The sequence below is a fragment of the Strongylocentrotus purpuratus genome, unplaced genomic scaffold, assembly GCF_000002235.5.
Source record: "Strongylocentrotus purpuratus isolate Spur 01 unplaced genomic scaffold, Spur_5.0 spur5_contig_822, whole genome shotgun sequence".
In the NCBI taxonomy this organism is placed as follows: Eukaryota; Metazoa; Echinodermata; class Echinoidea; order Camarodonta; family Strongylocentrotidae; genus Strongylocentrotus; species Strongylocentrotus purpuratus.
The window spans coordinates 150001-174232 of NW_022145527.1; the positions used below are offsets into that span (position 1 = coordinate 150001).

The 24232-nt window shown below is 38.3% G+C and overlaps 2 protein-coding genes across 3 annotated transcripts in view; both read left to right on the top strand.

Annotated features, from left to right (window-relative positions):
- Nucleotides 1–11368, top strand: part of LOC105445385 (zinc finger protein 271-like) — a 31440-nt gene extending 20072 nt beyond the window's left edge. Inside the window, exon 7 of one of the 2 annotated variants that reach the window (XM_030981676.1) lies at nt 7362–11368. In XM_030981676.1, coding sequence (XP_030837536.1) covers nt 7362–9565 — 2204 coding nt within the window. In that variant the 3' untranslated portion in view covers nt 9566–11368. Of the gene's footprint in view, nt 4927–7361 lie in introns of those variants that run through there. The other variant, XM_030981668.1, reaches the window with a different exon arrangement.
- A 7618-nt stretch (nt 11369–18986) lies between these two features.
- Nucleotides 18987–23752, top strand: LOC115922587. Its single transcript, XM_030981697.1, has 2 exons — nt 18987–19148; nt 21170–23752. The coding sequence occupies exon 2, from the start codon at nt 21255–21257 to the stop codon at nt 21834–21836; it is 582 nt and encodes a 193-aa protein (XP_030837557.1). The 5' UTR covers nt 18987–19148; nt 21170–21254; the 3' UTR covers nt 21837–23752.
- Nucleotides 23753–24232: the final 480 nt, after the last annotated feature.

Sequence of the window (24232 nt, forward strand, 5' to 3'; positions counted from 1 at the left end):
CATGATCTAGAAACACTGGTGAATCATACACATGACCACATTCACAGTGGAATGAATCGGTGTCCAGTCTGTTGTTTGTCGTTCTCTGGTGTATGGGGTTTCAAGCTCCACCTTAGTGTCCATGGTATCCCTACACCATACAGGAAGAAGGTATTTACCGTTCCCGGTACCAGCATTGGATTGCCTCTTCCTCAGGTTGACAAGGCAAGAGTGTTGAACATGCAGAATTCGGAAGGCCAGGATGATGTCTTGTCCCTTGGGAGATCTCCACTGTCAAGTCATACACAAACCTTTGCAGATTCCCTCACTTCTGGAACACCACCTTGTGTCAGTAATTCTGATCAAGGACCACCACACCCCGATGAGAACGTACAGGCCATTCTTGATACCGTCAGTATGGCTGCGTCACAGGTTCAAACCTCATGCAGATTACCGGAGCATTGCTGCCAATGGTGTGGTAGGGAATTTGATGGTCTAGAAGAATTGGTGGCTCATACACGCATCCATATTAAAGATGGAAAAAATCAGTGTCCTGTCTGTAAGAAATGGCTGTCCAATAAATCCAACTTCAAACAACACCTCAAACGTCACGGTATAATTCCACCATTTGAGAATAAGAGTGTGTCCATTGAGCATATTCGCAGTAACTCAATGTTCATTTCTCAGATGGGCAAGCAAAGAAAGAGCAGCACGTCCATCAAAAAGTCATACCTGTCTCGTAAATCATCCAAATACAAGACCTCACTCAGCATTGGATCCTCTGATCTAAAATCTCTGCGTTCTGCTCATAAGAGAATGCTCATTGACCATCCTAGCAGTGCATCAAGTCACTCCCAACGAGATGAGATGTCTTTGGATCTTAAATCTCTGCGTTCTGCTCATAAGAGAATGCTCATTGACCATCCTAGCAGTGCATCAAGTCACTCCCAACGAGATGAGATGTCTTTGGATCTAAAATCTCTGCGTTCTGCTCATAAGAGACAGCTCATTGACCATCCTAGCAGTGCATCAAGTCACTCCCAACGAGATGAGATGTCTTTGGATCTTAAATCTCTGCGTTCTGCTCATAAGAGAATGCTCATTGACCATCCTGGCAGTGCATCAAGTCACTCCCAACGAGATGAGATGTCTTTGGATCTAAAATCTCTGCGTTCTGCTCATAAGAGACAGCTCATTGACCATCCTAGCAGTGCATCAAGTCACTCCCAACGAGATGAGATGTCTTTGGATCTAAAATCTCCGCGTTCTGCTCATAAGAGACAGCTCATTGACCATCCTACCGGTGCATCAAGTCATTCCAATCGAGATGAGATATCTTTGGATCTAAAATCTCTGCGTTCTGCTCATAAGAGACAGCTCATTGACCATCCTAGCAGTGCATCAAGTCACTCCCAACGAGATGAGATGTCTTTGGATCTAAAATCTCTGCGTTCTGCTCATAAGAGACAGCTCATTGACCATCCTAGCAGTGCATCAAGTCATTCCCAACGAGATGGGATGTCTTTGGATCTCAAGATTGAGCGTAGTCTGCACTCTTCAGGAGATTCCTTGGAATCCTCCACAACCAAGAAGAGGTCCACTGGTGGTACGGTGGAGCTGTCACAAAATCATACTTGTGATGTGTGCAAGATAGAATTCAGCAGTGCACAATCACTGTCCAAGCATCATTGCTTGCCTAAATTCAAGTTAGGCATATACTGTCCTCTTTGTCCAAAGTGGTTGAAATCAAAACTGACATTGCAGTGGCATATGACCCTTGCACATCCTAATGAGGACAAACTTCTTGATGTTGACAAGGAGTTCCTTGGCCCTCTAGATGTTGACACCAAGTGTCTTTGTCCTCGTGGTCTGAAAGAAGGACAGTTACAACAGCAGGTGGATACTCCCTGTTGTGAGGTTTGTTCCAAATCTTTTGTTCACCATAGTGAGTACATCACTCATAAGAAACTTCACATCGCTACCAGCACTTCAGAAGCACGCCCTGCATCGTCTGACCAAAGATCGAAGTTGCCCCCCTCCGTTGATCCACAGCCTGTATCTGAAAACCGATGTGATTTGGAAATTGCTGATCAAAAGGAGAAATTGTCCAGAAGGTCTGATCAGGTACAGCAGAAGTTGCCCTCCTCTGTTGATCCACAGCCTGTATCTGATAACCGATGTGAATTGGATATTGCTGATGAAGAGGAGAAACTGTGCTGTGTCTGGTGTCAGAAGCAATTTCAGGATGCAAATGAACTAGTAGATCATACAAACGTCCACTTCGCATGGGGTAACAACTGTTGCCCAGTCTGTAAAAATTGGTTTACTTACCCATACTTTAAGAAGCACCTTAAACTAGTTCATGGAATAATCACATCTGCCACAATAAGGCAGGATGACATTTCAGCAGCGACCACCTCTCCTCAAGTAATGCAAAAGCGCTGTAAATGGTGTGATGAGAGTTTTGATTCAATAGACTCTCTGGGACATCATACACGCCTCCACATTGTCAAGGGACGAAACCGTTGTCCATTCTGCGGCAAGTGGTTCGCAACAGATCAGAAATCAAACTTCAGAATACATCTCAGAAGACACGGTGTATTCATACCTAGTGCTAAAGCATGGATCCTCAAGGATACTAGCGGTGAGTTGCCTGTTTCACAAATTGACTCGAAAGATGAGGACGTGCATCGCGCAAAGGGGCAGAATGATGACATCTCTTGTAAGAGGCCGCACCTTGCAAAGGATACATGGACAATGAGAGAACAAACCAAAGCTGAAACTCCACATGGTGATGGAAGATGTGATGAAGTACAACAAAGTTCTGATGAGAGAGGGCGTTCCAACAGCAGTAAATCACATGTTCCACATGTTTTGCCAGTAGGACGGCAACGGCAAAATCAAGAATCACAACAGTCTTTAGAAAAAAAACAGAATGTTCAGATTACTGGCAATGAAATGTCTGGTTCACAAGTTGGCCAGAAAGGGATGAAAAAGCAAACTGCGGGACTTGGAAAAAATGATGATTCCGTTTTAACATTGTACTGGATAAATGGCACTCCAGTTTTTACTGGATCTCCTGTAACAGTTGTTACAACATCTTGTCAGGCACAACAGAATCTTGCCAAAGAAAGGCAGTCCTCGCTGGATGCAAACAGCGATGCCTCTGCCTCACAGGGTCAGAGGAAAGAAGTGGAACAACAGACCAATCAATGTCATATAGATCACATTTCCCACAGTCAGAGGAGCCTGCATCTTACTTCTGACACCCAGGCTTTGACAGAATCCCCTGAACCGGCGAATCAACCAATACATCGCTGTTTATGGTGTGTGCAGGAATTCAGCTCTCTGAACGAACTGAATGTCCATCTGCAAATCCACATAGTCAAGGGGAAAAACCGCTGTCCAGTCTGTAAAAAGTGGTTATGCAATGAATATTACTTCAAAACACATCTTCAACTCCATGGTTTCAAGATAGAAAAACAAAGACAAATAAAGTCTTTAAAGAAGAAAAGCGAGACCAATCAGATAACAAAGAGTCAAATCATCTTTCGTCGCGCCCCTGTCAGAGGACAAAGACATCGTTGTTCATGGTGTACAAAAGACTTTGGTACTTTAGTAAAACTTGTAGATCACACACGTGTCCACATTTCCAAGAGAAAAAATCATTGTCCTGTCTGTAAGAAGCTGTTCACTGATAGATCCCTTTTTGGGGAACACCTTAAGATTCATGGAATCGTTCCGCCACCCGAGAAGAAACTGTGGTCCATTCTGGATATTGACAGTAACATGGCCAATCCACAGGTTGTTCACGCAAAAGTGAAAAATGAAAATGCTGGGTGCCATGTTGTCCTTGATGAAAGACTGCAGTCCTATTCATTGGATATGCCAAGTGTGATGGATTCTCCTTCATCTGGAACCCCATCGAATGATCAGACCTCTGATCAGGTACAACATGGTGAGGAGAGTCAGTGTGTTGTGGATGCTACCACAGGAGATACAGTGTATGAAATAGAATCAGACTGATGCTTTCCTTCATTAGGATGAGAGTTTTTCTGTGGATCTCCAGTGAGATGATGTCACCCATGAAACTGACAAATGTCTTTGAAAGCCCATTCATCATTCTATATACAGGCAGAAATTCTTTAGCCAAGGGGTACTGTCGGGGCATCATCTCGCGCACAACTACAGCTCCTAAATAAAAGCTGTTTTTTGTTCCCCATGAGTCAGAAGTGGTTCAAAGATAATGAGAAATTGGAGTGGCATATTGAAGAATGGCTTCCTTTGCTAAATACTAGCAGATTTGCTATCCTCTCACCTTCAGGAAGAAGGAGCATCAGATATTCAGTGTATAGTCTAGAAACAGGGTGGTAGACAAGGGGTTTTAGCATGTTATAGCAGCCGGTTTGAATTTTGAAATGATAGGTTTGAAAACCATTTTTCTGGCTTAAATTCATACTCCCCGGCCCAACATAATTTCTGAAATATTAGTCATACAATTGTTTGAAAAACAGCTCAGATTGCAACAAATGAGCATCTAAGAATGCCAAAGCCCATAACCCTTGCCTATGAAAGCCAGATAATGCCTGTGTTAAACTTGTGGGAAATAGATATATGTACATGTAGTTTAGTAGTTTACGGGTAGAGCCCTGGTCACAATGGACTTGGTGGTTTGCACACATCACTATTTACCTAAAAAAAGCACTTTACTACGGGTTGCACTAAAAAATAAGTTAAAAATGGGGAATATTTGCACATTTGGATTTTTCATCTCTTGGGAAGGGTGCTAAAACTTAGCAATACAAGTTTTGAAATAATGTGTTTTGTCTCATTTTTGTTCAAGTTTTTTTTTAAATATTGGTATTATTGGTACATACAGATGTGTTTATTTTATGTGATGGCTGTATTATACTGTATATGTTATTGAAGATCCTGTCGGAAGTGAAAAAGTGAAATAGATTAATTATATATCAATGGATGAGCCATAGATTACAATACTGTAAATCATCAATATCATTTATATGCTACTTCATTTTCTGTCAGAGGTGTATTAAAAAAAAGCTTGCTGAAAATTCAAAATCTAAGGCTTTGAAAATCTGAATTTTCAACCTGAAGGCTAGCTTCAACTAATAATGACATCGTCTTATATGGGGTACACATATTCACATTGACTTTGCATTGATTAAGCATGGCTCATTGCCTCAGTTCTATAGGCGAGCCGATCAGGTCCACATGTTATGTCGTCACCATAATTGAGGCAAATTTGACCCCTGTTGACTAGTACTATTAAGAGGGGTGTGGAAAATGGGTTTTAATTCACTTTTGTGCAAGATTGAAATAGAAAGTGTTTTTTATTCCTTTAGATTTGTAATTTACGTTCATTCAGCTTTCTAATAATATAGAGTTGTATTTCATTGAATAGGATCTCTAAAGTAATCATGAAACATATTGATACAAAAGTATAGTAATGGTAATGATAATAAACCTTTTCGTGCTTGATGGAATTAAGATTCATTGTATGCTCTATTTATGCAGAGAAAAATGCTTAATATCGATTGTTTTGCACTTTTTCCTTCAAAAGGTTGGTTTGTTTTCATGGTTTTGTGTTACATGCTCCAGTGACAATTGCTCCGTGGTCAGTCTCCTACTCTAGCAGAATTCCTAAATTCATCCCTGGACCAAACACTGTATCTATAAACCTGTATCTTCAACTTTATATACCGGTACATTTTTTTTCAGCATCGGTTCAATTTTGATGGGAAAGTGCTAAGGCTAAGCACAACATTACGTGTCCCAAGAATATTTGTTTGCCTGACAATATCTTGCGCTAATAGGAATAATCAATAGTCGCATTTGTATAGCGCTTAATACTTAATAATACGTTTCTAAGCGCTCTGCATTGTTATAATTATTACCTTAGTCTTTGTATTCAAGTTTTAATTCCGTGCATGATAGTGCACACACTCCGCTCCCCAGGGAGTATTCTGCCCAGTCACCAATTTACAAGTGCACACATGTCATTCCAACTTCATTTGGTTTGCATAACACCAGGTACCCAATTTAACGCCTGGGTGGAGAGTTGCAAATGTAGATAAATGTCTTACCAAAGGACACTAGTGCCATGCTGGGGTGTGAACCTATGACCTTTGCATTTCCAGTCAAGCTATTAAACAGCTTGACTTCCACACCTCTTTCTGTATCTGTTAATGTTTGACAGCTAGGGTCTGGCAACCAAATATTCTAGTTGCTCAATGTCCATTTCAAGGGTTGCCCATGACCTCGGGTAAGCTCCCCAGCTATCCTGGAAATTATGGGAAACCTGGATAATATTATGGTCCTTTCTTTGGTCCAGGAAAAGTCAAGGAAGTAGAGGAATCGATCAGAAAAGGTTGATCATCTAGCATATTGGTGTGTACTGCAAGGTTCTGGAATCATCAAAATGATAAGAAATTTGGCCCAGTCTTGATAAAGTTACAAGCACCATACACAGAAAGATGTATATTGGACTACCCTATATCTCTCCAGTCCGGATAGATATGATAATTTACCAAATATATCCATTAGTAGGCGGTTTCCCGGCAAAATTTGTATCATCACTTATTAGTCAAAACATATTCTTTCACGTGATTGATAATAAGAGCTTCCATTTAATTTTTTAGAGGGGGGGGGGGGGGGGGCATTTCCAAAACTGGTCTATACCTTTAAGATACTGGTACTACTACATGGTAAAAACATGAGGAGGACCATGTCATCTATAATCTCATGACTATCAATATATGTACGTTCCCCAGTACATGTAACAAGACAACTATTGTGGCAACTCTCTTGTTGCTTTCCATATAATTACTCTGATTATTTGTTTTTCTGCATTTAATCCAAACACTTTTTAATCCAAATCCCCTTGAGCTTTGATTCTTCATCAATATGACAGTTATCATTTCTGGGGAGTGTTTCACAAAGACTAAGATCGACTTTAAGTTACACTTAACTATGGCAGGCCGTTCATGCCACTGTTTCCTCTCACTGTTTAATGGCATTGGTCTCACAAGGCGGGATGTAAAAATTGTGGTCATAAATCTACAGAATTCATATTTTTTGATAATTCATTATTGAAGGAAAAAATATTATCTAAAGATCATAATGGTGAGAGCCAACAGTGGCCATGAACGGCTTGCCACAGTTAAGTCCAACTTAAAGTCGATCTTAGTCTTTGTGAAACACTCCCCTATTGTTTGCTTTGCCTCTCTGCATGGTAGCTTGTTTCCCAGTTAGCGGATTATTGAAGATGTAAATTCTTGAAAAATCTTTCTTTCAATATATGAAAAGAACTGCAGTTTGCAATCTGTCACTGGCAAAGTAATTAAACATTTTTTGCTTTCCAGATAATACCAACACCTTCGGAGAAGAAGACCCTTTCACAGAAAGGCTAGAGCACTTCATGACGATGCCTCAGGATCAAGGACAATTCAGATATACAGATATGATGGACACCAATTTACCTCACACTATGGATGGGGAAGAATATTTGCAGCAAACAATGGACACATCTTCCAATTCCTTCACTTGCGATCTTTGTCAAAAACCTTGTGGCAACAGAACAAACTACTTTGTCCATCTCAGGATAAAGCATGCTGAGGAACTGCCATATGAATGCGGCATTTGTGAAGAAAGATTCTCCACCGAGATTATTCTAAAAGACCACATCCACTCTAGTCATACCGGAGATGAAGGAGATTTCTTCAAATGTGATGTGTGTGCGGCAAGGTTCAGTGAAAAGCAGTATCTTCATGCGCACATGCTTTCACACAACGAATATGCAACCTTCCCTTGCCACATCTGCAGAAAGACCTTCATGAAGAGAAAAGATCTACAGAAGCACTTATCAAGTCACGCTAAGACAATTAGAGAGTCCATCCCTTGTCCCATGTGCAATAAAGTGTTCCGCCTTCCCCGAAATCTAGCTATCCACCTAAGGACCCACAGTGCTACCTTTATATGTCAGCTTTGTTCTGAGAAACCTCAGTCGCAGGAAGTTCCTACATCTGATGACCACAAAGATGGCCTTGGTAGGACTTCTACTCCTGAAGAAAACTGTACAGAGCAGGAAGAGATACCAGGGGATGAGCAACAACTCTTTTGTAAAGTATGTAGCATCACTTTTACAGATCAAGAAGACCGCATCGGACATAAATGCAAGGTTAACCGCTGCAGTAACTGCTTGAAAGATTTCTCCTGTCCTAGTCTCTTGGCCGCTGATGGGGAATCTTGTTCCTCCGAGGAAAACCCTATGTGTGACACCTGCAACAAGGCATTTAGTCTCATGGACAAAGTGAAACCAGATGAACATGCTTCCAAGGTGGAGAAGGGAACAGTGCAGTGTAGGATGTGTTTGAAGAGATTCCCAAAACCAATCTTAAACTATTCCAAACCAATCTCGAATCATCCCAAACGAAACCAGCCATGTGCCGCTAAAGAAGCATCTAATTCTCCTCTACGTTTTCCTTGTAGAATATGCGGCAATATTTACTTCATGAAATCAACATTACGTAAACATGTGAAAGTCCATGAGAGAGAACACATATACCTATGTGAAATTTGCGATACGATATTCCACAAGAAGAAGACATACAAACGTCACTTGAAGGTACATGATGAGAAACGGCTCAAATGCCCCAAATGCAAAGTGACTTTCTCAAAAGAGAAGTATCTCAAAAAACATCTCAAAAATCACCTCAAAAAGCATCTTGAAAAGCAACTCGAAAATGAAAAGCACGAACAGTTTTATTCCGAACGTCCTACAGATTCCGATCCCACTGTAAGCAGCAAAAAGAAATTAGAAAAACAAGAAAAGTGTTTGATTTGCAGTTGGTACTTCAGCAGCAGAAAGAACCTGATAGAACATCAAAAGTGCCACCTGAGGGCTCCGGGAATGTTCACGTGTATCGACTGTTGGAAATCATTTCCTCTGAAGCGCATGCTGACAGATCACCAGAAGATCCACGAGAGACAGAGAGAGCAATCGATGAAGCATGTCTGCGATATCTGCGAGCTATCCTGCGTGAATGAACTGCACCTGTACAACCACAAAAGGATACATGCCGGAATGAAGATACGCGTGTGCGATACATGCGGGAAGTCTTTCAATTCGCTCTACAAACTCATCGAGCACCAGGAAAACAGCCACAGTCAGTGTGTCTGCCAGGTTTGTGGCAAAGGCTTTCTGTCCACAACCGAACTCGAGGTGCACCACAAAGACAAGCATGTGGAGGATCCTCAGATATGCACCACATGTGACAAGGTTTGTGTCAATCAGCTCTACCTGAAGAACCACCGTCTCATCCACTCTGGTAGGAAACTCTGCGTCTGTGAGTTCTGCGGTGAAGGCTTCTCACACCGGTACAAGCTGGTGAAGCATATGGAGATCCACACCGGCCAGAAACCTCATAACTGTGATATCTGCGAAGAAGGCTTTTCACAAACCGCTGACCTCCTATTGCATAGAAAAATACATGATGAAGAACATCCAGGACTCATTATCGGAGATGATTTCGTCAAAAAAGAAGATACAACTCAAAACATAGAGTGATCACTGCCTATTGGGTAATAGGGAAAGGCAACTGTCAGAAATTGTATTTCTAATAGCTGCACATAGGTGCTTTGGTATGAACAACGGCATAATTAAACATTCAACATTAATTTGGATATCAAACATGTCTCATTTTCACAAAACTGCTTTAATAATGTGTATGTGTAGGATGGTAATGGGATATCTAGAGGAAGGCATGCAGGAGCAGAGTTAACCTTTCAAGTTGTTTTCCCATACCTGCGTATGGAAACCCTGGAGCAAGGTCCAGATCAGCCAGAGGCCCTTCGAGTACGAAGACATTATGAAGGCACATGTACATGTGCAATGACAGTGGTGACAGTTATTCCTTGAAGTACAGTCTGATTCAGTACTTGTCAAAGACCACAGACTGTACCCTGCTACAGTCTCTCTTGACACATAGTAACACTCTTGGACCAGGAAGCAGTACCCTGCCACAGGCATGGCAAGAGTTCCCCAAGTGTCATCCTATAGAGGGCGGTGTTTAGAAAGCGGATGAATCTCCTGGGGGGCGTTTCACAAAACTTGTCATCAGTGACAAATGACAGTTTTTGTTATAAGCTACTGAAATCCTTGCTTCTGATTGGTTGTCAACAGATTTGTCACTGATTTGTGTCATTTGTCATTGTAAAAAGGCTTTGAGAAACGGGTCCCTGGCCTGGTCAGAGATAATTAAAGCATGTGATATTTAGCTCCCACCTAATACTAGTTTGCAGGTAGGAACCCTTGTCACTCGTAGCGCCTCACAGAATGTCTGAACTGTGAGACGACTGGTATGTAGACTGGTATGTCTGCAGTCCATAGGCTCTGTACTATAACTGGTCCTGAAAAGGCACCACTAGAGGGAGACATAGGCTAGGTTCAAGCGTCAAATAGAGTCTATGTATATGCCTGCACATTAACCTAATACAGGGTTCCCAAGGTCATGGGGAAGAAAAAAACTGGAAAGCCATAGAAAAATCAATTCCTCTGGAAAGTCATAGAAAGTCTTGAATAGTGACAAAAAACCTCCCAAAGTAACAGAAATTGACTGTGGGTGTGGCGGGGCCATGTGTAGCTATAGTACCCTCCCAGTTTGAATAGACAATGGGCGTTGTATTTCTTTGCCTCTATGACTCTGCAAGTGATATTCAGTGCGGCATGAAGTATCCTTTTGCATGTACTTTGCCTATGAGGAAATGCTGGCTTTATCCTCCGAAGTTGTGGACTTTAGCTCCTATGCAGCTGCATGATATTGCATCGCATGATTGTTATCATTTACCATAGGAGTCTGGATTTGTAAAGAATGTATCTTCTTCATCTGCCACTTATACCGGTACCCCATTAGTTAATTTCTGCAAAAATGTTATAATTTGAAACGGGTGGAGAAGAGAGCATGCATTGGGAAAGCATGGTATTGTAGGAACAAATTTCCTTTAGATAATAATTAATTATAGGCAGAATTTAACTCAAACTTCTAATACAGGATGGGATTCATGATGATATGACTTGTATTAGAGGGATGACATATATGTAAACCGGTACATATGATATGCACACAAATATATTTGACCAGACTACTCTGAATAAATAATCAGGTGCTGAATCCTTACATTTCTTTTAATTTAATACTTCTATTAATTCAAACAAGGTAAATACTCACTTGGGCCAAACATATCCTGCTTAACAAAGAAATAGAATAGAATCTTGATATTATCATCTTACCAAGTTTTAGAGTCATGAGATATTTGATTGCGGAATTCTTTTGATAATCGTTGACATTCCACCCAGTTACAAAAATATCAATAGATGGGGCTGAAGGTAAATCCCGACATAATATGTTGTAAAAGCCAGTGTGAAAATTAAACAGAGATTTAAAACCATAATGATGTCATTTGAACTCTAAACATGATGGTACATGGATTTTTTTTTTTAATGGTCCTCTCAAGCAGTGCTTTATTTTCGATCCTTTTATACATGTAAGTGCATGTTTAATTTTTTGTGTAGGTCTCAAGTAACAGTGCATCAATCAATTAAATTGAATTTGCATATGTTTCTTGTTTGGAATATTCATTAATCAAAAGAAAGACAGAACTAAAATCAGAACAAAATTGTCATGTAACCTTCTTAGGCTGTCCGAACAAGCGAACATGGTACTTCTGCATAAGGTCTGCAAAACAAACTACAATATCTACTTCTATGATCTGACATTTGTTCTGGCAACAATTTCTCTATGCCTTTTTTTTCTTCTACTTCAAATGAATAAGGTTAGAAGCAGGGGTTTCAATTGGGTTCTAGGTAAAGTTTAAGGTTATGATTACAATATAGGTATAGTGTTCCGTCCAAGGTTGAAATTTGGAATTTGGATAGTATGTATGTAGATAATTGACCAAGGAGCGATTGTCACCACAGCAGAGCAACCTTTATTTCATGTTTCTTGAAACCACTTTAATACACGTTTTAAAGCCCCACTGTACTAGTTTGGCCAGGAGGATTAGACCACCCTGCAAGGTCACTGACGGGTGGTTATCTCATCAAATCAGCTCTCAAATAACATAAGAAAAAGAGGACCATGGGGGACCAACAGGCACCGATTAGGCATTGTTTGCTATATAGAGGGCGCAAGTAGCTATAAGTAGTGCAGTGGGGCTTTAAACACACATCTTGTGGTATATCATCTTTCTGATCTAAGGGAGTGTATTAGTTTTTAATACCCATTTTGAAATATGATGATATTGGATTCAACATTTCAAATAGTTACATTTTTTTTATGACTCACTTCTGTATTGATAGAGTTATCAAACCCTTCCAGTGACTACTTGAAATACCCATCAAGTTCAGTAGCATGAGGTGAAAATTAACTCCGAGTCAATTGCTTGCTATATGCATGACGGTATTTCTCAGTACCCATACAAATATGATTTAATGAGTTTCAACCAAAGTAGAACAATATTAGTGTCATGAAAGTTCATTGTTGTTGACAGGAATATAGCCATTAATTTTTGGAGAGTTTTCTGGCATTTGACATATTATGAATGAAGTAACACGTTGGAGTTCATTTAGTTTCACATTGAGGTCAGAAGAAAATAAAGAATCAATTTTCTTTTGTAAGTATTTTTCTCTCTTTTGTTCACGATCATGTATGTATTGTATATATTTTGTATAATAAGGCAGTCCCCCAACAATCCTCAGATATTTTGGTTTTTCTGGATTACGTTTCCTTTGCACATGTATTGTTATGTTTTTCTACTGCTTTTCTAGTAATACATGTACATGTACATACAAATAAAATTAAGTACGATTTTATCCAAAATTCTTCGCCTGAAAGCTAGTATTGGTGTAGTAAAGTGAGATATATTTTTATCTCATATACATGTATTTTCATTATGCCCGGCTGATTATGTTTGTAAGAAATTAATAATTAGTTTTTCTGTAGGAACAGAGCAAATTAAGATATTAAAAGTGTATCCATTACTGTTATTTTATTAGTCTATTCTATTAGTATTTGTAAATTTACATAGATAATTTGATTTGTGTGTATTCATGTATTGTATACTGATTTTTAGGTATCATTGTGATGTATATATCAAACTCTGTCATGTCCAGATGCACAGAGAATAACAGCATTGCAAAGCATGTCTATGTTGCTGTTTGTAAAGTAAAAGCATTATGAGGATGATTAATATTGTTTTGCATGTTTATTGGACTCTTAATTTCATGGATTTGTCATTCCCACTCCTCATATGCATGATTCATTGATTTGATGAATAATGCAGGCAGGTCAATATGTTTAAATACACAAAATATGACATGTTATTGTATTTGGTGAAGTTTAAAGGTGTATTGCAAATACATGTATGGAGAGACATATGAAGATAAATGTAGTTTTTGACTGAGTGTCACTTTGTAACTTTCCGTTATCATTGGAATCAACCATATGAATAGGAAGATGTATGATATTGTATGTACGAATAGCCTCTTACTTGTAAATTCCAATGATGATCCATAATTTTGCACAAACTCCCCGGACAATCACCTGTGGGAAAATATTGATGTGTGTGTGTGGGGGGGGGGGGAAGGGGTTGATATATCATTACCACAATTGAACAGAAGAATTATCACAAACTGATCTGTCATTTTACTTTTAAGGAGTTGATATTGAAATTACAGAAAGTGGGTTGTGTATATTTCACTATTTACCACATGTCGTTCTCATTCCAGATTTTAGATTTTTCTGTATACAGTGTATAGTTTGATTAGTTTCACGTATAATATTTTTACTATTTTCTCTTCCTTTTTTTCGAATGTTTTTTTGTGTTATTCATATGATCTACAATATTGACCTTGCATTGACCATGATTGTATTACATCCCAAAACTGCCTTCTTCACACAAAAAGTAAAGTACATGTATAGAACATTGGTTCGTTTCTGTATTCCATTATGAAAAGAGGGAATATTTTTGTTGGGTAGTCTCTGTAATTATATGATATCATTTGTAGATAAGAATTGGATAGTGATTTTCGATTATTACTGTCAAGTGAACATATCAATAATTGTTTATACGTGTATGCGATGGTCAAAAACAAAATAATTTTTTGCTTTGTAATGGCAGGTTTCTGAATTGTCCATCTGTAAATCGCTGTACTGTTTGAATCAGATATTCAGAGAAAAATGAGTGAGGATGCGTGCGTGCGTGCGTGTGTGTGTGTGTGTTAGAGAGAGAGAGAGAGAGAGAGAGAGAGAAGGGAAGAGAGAGATAGTGTGTGTGAGAAAAGGGGAGGGGGAGGCTTTGTGAGTGCATGTGTGGGTGTGTGAGAGTGAGAGAGAGAGAAAAAAAAAGAGAGAGAGAAGGGAAGAGAGAGATAGTGTGTGTGAGAAAAGGGGAGGGGGAGGGAGGCTTTGTGAGTGCATGTGTGGGTGTGTGAGAGTGAGAGAGAGAAAAAGAGAGGAGACTTTGGACGTGTAGGTGTGAGAGAGTTCCGAGGGAGGCAGAAAGAAGACAAAATAGAGGGGGTGGGGTGCTGATGTGTATTGTGGAGTGTGTGCGTGCTTGTGTGAGACAGAGAAAGAAGAATGCAGATAAAACCTAAACGGGAATACATGTATTAAAGTAACAAAAGGGGGTATGATTAGAGGAAAGCGGAAAAAAAAACAGAAACAAAAAGGAAATTGGCTAGTGATATTTTAGCGTGAGGAGGGGAAGGAAAGTGAAAAAACATTCGAGAGAGGGAGAGATTAGAGGAAAAAGTAAATGATATTTGTACAAGTCTAAAACATAAACGGACAAAATATTTTGCCTCTTGAAATGTCTAACTCCCTCTTTCTCACTCTTGTCCCTTCTCCCCTGCCCCCCCCCCCCTCCTCTCTCTCTCTCTCTCCCCTCTCTCTCTCTCTCTCTCTCTCTGTCTCTTTCTCTCACAAATATACACGCACACACACACATACCCTCTCCCTCTCTCCCGATGTAATGAATGTATCATCATTTAGTGTGAAAGATGAGACATACACGAATGGTTCTCATATACAAGCAGGGATGTGTCGAAATACTGAAAAGATATAAATTACTACATCCCCCTCCCTCCCTTAAAAAAACAAACATTAGATGTAATAAAACAATAGATACCACGATAAAATTATCATCATCATAATCATCATCATCACCACCACCAGGTGTATACCAAAGCTCTTCATCTCGACAACAAACTTCACATGTACTCTTATATAAGGCATCTCCTCCCCCTCCCACCGCTACATCCATCGAGTTATAATTGAGTATGATATCATTTGACAAATGTGATATGATGATGCCAGCGCTGGTGGGTTTTATAGTTAGTATACCAGATGTGCATGCATCATATGGCCTCCGTTACAATTGTTGTCCAAGTATTCGAACCATTTTCATTCATCAGCATATATGCACGCGGTGGATATAGGCCTGTGATACAACTTTGGTACTCCAGATGCCGATTGCATGGTCGTCCATAAGCCTATACATCGGAATAGTACAATAATACTCGTATCATCTGTGTGGATATAATACACGTTTATTTTTAAGGTAAGTAAGATCTTATCTCCCTTTTCTTGATTTTTTAAAATAATTTATTTCGTCTCCCAACGACCCCCAAGGTACTTGCGTAATTTGAAATATTAAACTATTGATATTACCACATTTATTTCCAATTGGTTATAAATTCTATTGCTTGATCATCCTATTCATAACATCTCGAAATAAAAAGGTATTGCATCATTTCGTCGACAAGTTGAAATAATTGAGTCGCGTTGATAGGCCCTAGCTATTGTGCATACGAGGTCGGGGGTAAAATCAGAGACACATGCCTCTTGAAAACGAGTTTAGATAAGTTTAGATGAGTTTAGAGTTAGATAAAATTCGCAAATTGTTATTTTCACATGAGGGGCAAACTCACCCCAAACATTTATGGCATGATATGACAGCTTTGGCCCCATAAAGTGAATTAGTGAGCAGAAACCTGGAGACCCCATGTTTAGTTGAGTACTATTATGCCATTGATATTAAGTACGATTGCTAAACGGATGCACAAACGAAGTATAACGAAATAATTTTTAAACAGTGGTTTATTCCAATCGCTTAAAAAAATTCTCCTACTAGAATTCAAAATATGTTTATTGATAAGGTTTCATTTAAATTTGTCATTATTTTCTTCATAAAGACAGTCCAGCTCTAGTTGTCAAGTATTTAAATAGATTATGGAAATTATGTCAACAAATCTAATTTGCTTTTCCCAAGGGAATTTGTTTGCTTTATACCAATTAGTAATTATTTTTTTTTTATGGTCAGTTTTTATTCTTTTCTCTCTTGAAACAAATTATAATCATAGTACAAATTACAATCATCATAACTCTCACTGCAAATGTGATGACATTATAAATCAGTATAAATTTTTGTCTTACAAACGGCTTCAAAAGAAACTTACATAGTTAGTTCCTATACATCATATTTGAAACAAAAATTCATATTTTCAAAGAAAACATATGCAGTTGTATAATCCAATTTTTTTTTTTTTTTAAACAATGTAGCAACTTATACTTCTTTTTATACTGTTGTCCTGAGAGAAAAGTTTTCTCTTTTTGTTAACCCTACCCTACCCGACCTCTCCCTTATCCCCATTCCCCCCCCCCCCCCCCCCTCTTAACCGGTGGACGACTGGCTCTGGGTTCCAATTGTTTGTCTAATACTCAGGTTTTCCCATTTAGAAAAATGAATAGTGAGAGTTCCCCTCATTGCTGCCAATTTCCTTTCTTCTACTTTATCCCCTATTATACTATTCTTTATTTCATTAAAAGAGGGTGGTTTTTTAAGTTCTCTATTTCTATAAATCAGATATTTAACAAGAATTAAAACATGATTCATTAATTGATATTTTCCTTTATTTCTCTCCTCTTTCCCATACAGAATTTCCTCCAAACTACAGTTATGTATTTCAAAGTCTAAAAATCTCGTGCACATTTCCCACACTGATTGTGCAAATTCACAAGTATAGAATAAATGTTTATATGTTTCTTCATCTTTTTCGCAAAATGAGCATAAGTTAGTCGAGACAAGACCAAAACGGAAGAGGTGATGGTTTGTATATAATATATTATGTATAAGTTTGAACTGAAACTCTCTTAATCGACTGTTAAGTGTACACTGTCTTAGTCTTAAAAATATGTTTTCTATTTCCTTACAGGAAAAACCATAGTTCCTTCCAATTCTCTCAAAAACCAAAGGTTTAAAATCATCTTTCTTTATTAATTGTACATAAATTTGTTTTGATTTTAAATCAGCTATATTAGTTGTTTTCTTCCCCAAAGTGAAATCAGTTCCAGAATTATTTTTTTCTTCTCCCTTTCTAAAATTAATGTAACACCTCATCGATCGTATACAAAGCACAATCGAATGAATCGATGTGAATTGTCTATTATCATATAACTAATCGTGTGTACTGTCCTTATAAATCTCGACAGTAAATAAACGTTTTCGACAGCCTAGAATTTTTTAATGCGTTAAGCAATATTTTGGGCCCCCGTATATCTGGAATTATTATACCTATATGTTTTACGATTCCATATAATATGTACATGTATTATTACTAATAAATACTATCCTGAATTATATAGATTTAGTAAGCCATCTACTTGACATAGCGAAACACAATTACTTGTGATTAATATTCGATGTAGCTGTAAATTTGTTACTCTAGAAGTGGAGCACCAACTAACAAATAAAGATAAAATCTTAATTCAGACCGATATACAATTTTTAAATCACTTTAAATTTTATGTTGTTAATTTTGTTTTGACTTTGTATTTACTTATCGGCTGTAAGTCGTATCTGACCTTTTACACAGTGCACGTACATTAGACATTATTTATTGACTTAGGGTTGCGTCTGAAACTCACGGTCTCTGACGCATGATGATGTGAAAGTGACATTGAACATGCAATACATACAAAATGAACAGCGCTATTATATACAGAAAACGTATACGTTGTCATTATGATAGCTGTTCATTCATACAATAGAATGCTGCAAATAATCTTTTTTTAGAATTCATTGGCGGAATTCATTTTTCATCACCAGCCCGTCGACACCTACCATTCTGATTTGGTACACGATCTGAAATTGATGAAAGCAAACAGCTGCGGTTAGCAAGCATGTAATACAGAATGATTGATGGGGGAAATGTGTTGTTTAATGTGTCCAAAGCCTCTCATTGTAGAACCGCCACTGAGGCAATAATGAAATAGGGCCTATCAATAGCGCCTTTTCATTTTGTAATTAATTTTGATGAACGACCATATTCTTGTAATGTGATTGATTTGTTGATCTGTGCACCAAGGGTGCCTTCTAATTATGTCTGCAGAGTTGTGTGGAATATAAATGTAGAATCATTATTATTATTATTATTATTATTATCATTATTATTTTCTAGTAGTGAAAGAAAGCAAGGAAAAAGGCATGTTAAAAAAAATGTCTAGAAACGATATGGGGAAATAAGTAAAACGGATAGGCAAATTATAATTGTTAAAGTTTTCACGTCTTATATCAAAATTCATATCAGATTCATTCATTTAAAAGAGAGAAACTCTCCTACGATATCAAATAATTTGGGGAACTCTTAATCACTAGTCAATTTCATGATTCATCAAGTGAAATAATTATTTGAGCCCGGGATTTTGTTTTGTTATTTACCCGCCTACTCGCCAGGCAGAAAAGGGAGCAAACTTTCCGCTTGAATAATCCCATTCTTATACTCTCCGCTATTTACCTAGATACATCCACAATAACAAGGTCTCTCAAAATTGGCGTCTTTTGTTACGCGGCGCCCAGCCATTGTGCGCCATTACGTAACAATACACATCGATGTCGCTTATGACGTCACGGAATGCGGTTGCTCACGCAGCACCACTACACACACAACGTTCAACGCCATACATTACACAGAGGAATACTTTGGAAGAAATATAAATGCATCTACAAGACGTAGGATAAAAAGTGAAAATGGCTATGTATTTACCCTAGAAGCGTGAAAATTAACATTATTTGTGACCAATGCGGCTTTGGTGAGTTTCTTATCGTATTAACACTATTTACATTTTTTTATTTCGTGTAAAAATGTGTTTTCGTATAGATCTACAGAAGTAAGTGTCGGTGCACTCTCATTTTCTAAAGTCTAAGCATACATCATGAAGACGGCAGCTTTGTATATTAGATGCTCATGGTATAAGCTACACAAATGAAATGCTTTGTAAAAAAAAAAACCTAAATGACAATGTTTACAGAAAGAAATTGAGACACTATAAGTATGATTTGCCGTAAATTTTGAGCATTACACTGATATGATTAAGATCGCAATGCTGTGTTACACGTCTTATTGAGATGAACAACAATTGATATAAATGCATGTAAATTGTGAACCATTTTGTTTTAAGTTTGTTGGCGGGTCGTTGTGTCATTAATTATTTATTTATGTTTGATCATATGCTGATTAACATGATACTACAACACACTATGAACATGACGGACAATGAAAGCGGACAAAATATAAAGTTCCTCAGGTAGACAAAGGAACATCCCTTCACTGCTATTATGTAAAAATGTGTAGAACAGGTGAATATGCATGTGACACCTGTTCTACACATTTTTACATAATAGCAGTGAAGGAATGTTCCTTTGTCTACCTGAGGAACTGTATATTTTGTCCGCTTTCATTGTCCGTCATGTTCATAGTGACAGTTATTTCATTATATTTGTACAGGGCCCCTCCTAATAGGCTCCGCTTTATTAGGGTTCTTTCCAATGTATTTTTGTATGTATTCATTATGTACTCTAATATAACGTTCTTAAAGGCAAAATAAAATAAAATTGAATTGAATTAACAGGCCTATACTGAAGTTATAAGACAAATACACATATAACAAACATCATCACGAGTACACTACATGTTTTAATTTTAATACTTGTTATAGTGGCGGATTTAAGGAGCACAACTGGTTCTTGCCCGCCCCCGCCACCTTTGAGATCCAAATAAATATACCTTAGGCATGTTGAAACACAAGACATTGGGTTTTCTTATGCACCGTTTAAGTTCAACGAGATGGGCTTAAAAATCATGATCAATATTTGTTAATTAATCAAATGTTTTTATTTATTTATTAATTTATCCATTCATTTATTCGTTTGCTTACCTCTCCATCTACTTATTTTAATTTGTCATTGCTTTCAAGAAGTTTAGGTGTTTTAGTTTCATAGTTTATTGGTACCTACGCACAGGATAAACTTGCGGCGGGTTTTCAGATATTTTGGGGAATCCCCCACCCCACCAAACACACACACACACGCACACAGAATTCGGAATCCACTCCCTTTATTAAACATATATTATGTTCAAGCCATCAGACAGAAGAATGGCAAGATTGCATTTAAGCATATGGTTTTAGTTTGCAAAGACAATGGCGTAGCCGAGTATATTCCATGTACAGCACAAGTACATTGTAACCCGAATGGTATGCGACAAAATAAATATAGGTGCTCGATGAAAGATAGAAACATACTCCGGTCCAGTTTGATTTCATCTTGCCAGGCTGTTTGGGTAATATTATACGTCTGCATACATCTCTCACCAGTCAGTGGATAAAACAGGGCACAATAAGAGGTAACTCCTACCCCCCCCCCCCTGAAAAGAACATTCTAATGCCATGTAAATGTACAGTTGAAGACACCTTTTTTTTTGGCTTCGATCCCCTCCTACAATAATCTTGCTGATTTCAAGAATGATACATCTGAAGTCATCTCTATAATCAGCAGAATTTTGTTGGCGCATCACCTGATGAACACAGCGTCTCCAGCCTGCACAATCATGTAGACCAACCCATCGCTGCTGCTTCTTTCAAGCGAGCACACCGTTTTGCTGAAGATGATTACATACTTAATGTTGCCACGCCCCCCCCCCCCCTCCCGTCACAAAGTCCTTGATTCGTTCCTGGATTATCTAGAGATGACTTTCCCACTTCTCCCTATTCGAATTCCCTTTGTATTACTTCTCCAAGTTTAAACAACTTTTTGTTATTGTTATCTTTCTCAGATATTGGAGCATCTCTCAATTCAAAGTGTCTCACCATCGACCAGACCACCCTATTAGCATTTCCTGTCGTCAAGCAACAACAAACATGGGGGAATCTTCCGCCATCGTCACCATCATCACCGCGTTCATTCTCCTCGTCGCCCTCGTCTCATCCACGAGCGCGGCTACGCACGCGACCAACATAAGCAGCAGTTCGATTAGCACAAGTGAAGCGGAACTGACATGGCTTGTCCCCAGTGACCTTTCCCAAGCCAGCTACTACATCGTGTACGTCCTCGACGAAGCCCTCAACGTGGTCCTCAACGAAACCATCGATGACGTTAACTCGGCGTCGTTCACTCTCACCTCGCTGACGTTTTCCACCTACTACAATGTGACGATTTTCACTCACGATGCGGGCGACGCATCCATTGGTAGCGACACCGTCATGTTCGTAACCGAATACGACCCGCTCAACTTCCGAGCTCTTTGCGCCATGGGCGTCGTCGGCGCCCTCGTTCTCATCCTCATCCTCGTCAAGGTAGCGGGGAAGGTCTGTAACCCTGACAAAGAAGCCGATAAGTGGAAGCAGGAAATTCTGAACACCAAACAGAGGGAGAGAGATGACAGGAAGAAGAAGTTGCAGGCTAATGGAGGATCGAGAGCAGATCTTGATTTTGACGTATAATGGACGATGATGAAGATGATGATAAATATCATAATGATGATCAATAAGTGACACGCAAACACGAAGCACTAGGAGGATTAAACTGCATCATTTGAAATTATATGTTAATGAGTGATTGCAATTTTCCCATTTGCTCTTTACTTTTCGCAACCAAATTTGTTTACTGTTGAAGTCCATTTTTTAAATCTATTTCTGAATAAAAGCATTTTATTTATCTTATTATTGTAATCTGGTTCATCGTCGAGGACAATAATAAAATGTTGGTACTATTCCCAACTGCAGCATGAATTCACAAATGTAAATATAGATGTATAATAACAAAAAAATCTACCGGCCATGGGTCACCTTTGATTGCTTCCTAGATTGAAGTAAACAATATGGTAATAAGGGTATAAAACCTAAGTCGAAGATTTAAATTAACTAAGGACTTTAATTCTGATTGAGAATGAAATTAGAAATGATAGAAAGATAGATACTATCTAATGAACCTAACTAAAAAACTGGAATATAATTGTATTCCTTTGAAGAAATTAAATTAATTTATAAAATATGTAACCTAAAGGACAATATTTTTTAATTTTCCTTTCTTTAAAGATTATGTCAAACCGAAGCTACGGACCAATTTTCAACAAAGTTAAGGACCACAACATTTTATAAGGTTAATAGTCAAGGATATTCGTAACTGGAACTATATGTTTTTTAGAATATGTTTCAATATGTATTCTTTAATCCTTGCCTTTTTAATTTCTGTATTGTAAAACATTGACAACATGTGCTACATAGATACTTGATTGAGTCTCATCTTAACAAATCGAAGTCGTAAAGTTCTCATGATAATTGTACCACTAATCTTGTACAATGTACGATTGATTAATTACTTGTATATCGATTAGCGTATACTACAGATGAGGAATTTTTTGCCGAAGGTTCGCGTTTTCCTTCGACAATCAATCTAACAGTATAGCTTTTAGGATTAAACTCGTCTTTCATTGTCTCTGTGCAATACGGATATAGGGAAGTAGTAGACTTCATTGCAAAGTTATTTTTTAATCATACCGATATTCGAAACGACACCAGGTAGAGTTTGCGGACAATACATATTTTAGGGAGGGGAATACATGTTTTTTCTCTCGATCCAAGAAGGTGAATGACTTTCGTTCTGGGGGTTGATTGGAGTGGGGGCAAACCCTTTGACTTGGATATAAAGTCTCCCTCCGCCCCGCTCCCCCCCCCTTCCTCCTTTCCAGTGCCAATACTGAGGTTGTGCAAAGAATCCTTGCGATTAAAGAACCAATCAAGAACGACGTCACAGCGACGCTATGAAATGATAGATAACCATCACGAAAGGTTATTTCTGATTGGAGGTTCTATATTTTCTTTTTATGGTCGTTTTGTGACCATAGGATTTGTTTGAAACAATAGGAAAGGGGCGGCTTAGGGGTCCTCTTTAGATAAATGGTAAAGTTTATTGTACGTATGGTTTCCTCATTTTATAAGATTTTATGTAACCTTGATCCAAACAATTATTTACATAATTAATAAATAATCGTCATTGGATGAAGGGTTCAGAAATATCACCAGAAATTCTGTAAACTCTATACTCTAATGAATACAAAGTAGAAGAAGAAGAAGAAGAAGAAGAAGAAGAAGAGAAGATAAAAAGAAAAAGAAAAGGGGAGGAGAAGGGGAACAAAAACTTTAAATATTTGATCAAAGAATTTCAATGTACTAGATAAGAATTTCATAAATGATTTGAATAATTAATTACAATATTCTACATTCAATTTTTGCTGGAAACCAAAGAGGTATATCACTTTTCAAGTGATTTTGTATTCGATTTATCTCGGCGCGTGATGACATTATATCTGTAAATTTGGTTACTATAATAAAAGTACCTATTTTCTATTTTATATGAATATTATTTGTTCTTGTGTTTCCCTTTAATTTGTATTCCCCCTTTATCTCCCCCCCCTCTCTCTCTCTCTCTCTCTCTCTCTTTCTCTCTCGCTCTGTCTCTCTCTTGCTCTCTAACGCTTTATCTATATCTCCCCTCTCTCTCTCCCTATCTCTCTCTCTCTATCTCTCTATCTCTCTATCTCTCTATCTCTCTATCTCTCTCTCTTTGTCCCCTTTTCGTTCCCTCCCCTTCTCTATCTCTTCATTCTCTATCATTCCCTCTCGCTCACATCCTCTTTTCCTATTCTTGTCTTTTCGCCACTTGAAGGAAGGGACACATAACCACCCCTCCCCCCCCCCCCCCCTCTCTCCTCCCGAGTCCCCCATCAATCGACGCCACTGTGAATGGCGGCTCAATATTGCACGTGCACATAGACATCAAACTATGATGACTGATGATTCTCAAGGCTGTGATCAATGTTTGGATGTTAATGTGGTCT

Coding starts and splice junctions, on each gene's coding strand:
- LOC115922587 (XM_030981697.1), top strand. CDS start 21,255: ATGGGGGAATCTTCCGCCATCGTCACCATCATCACCGCGTTCATTCTC.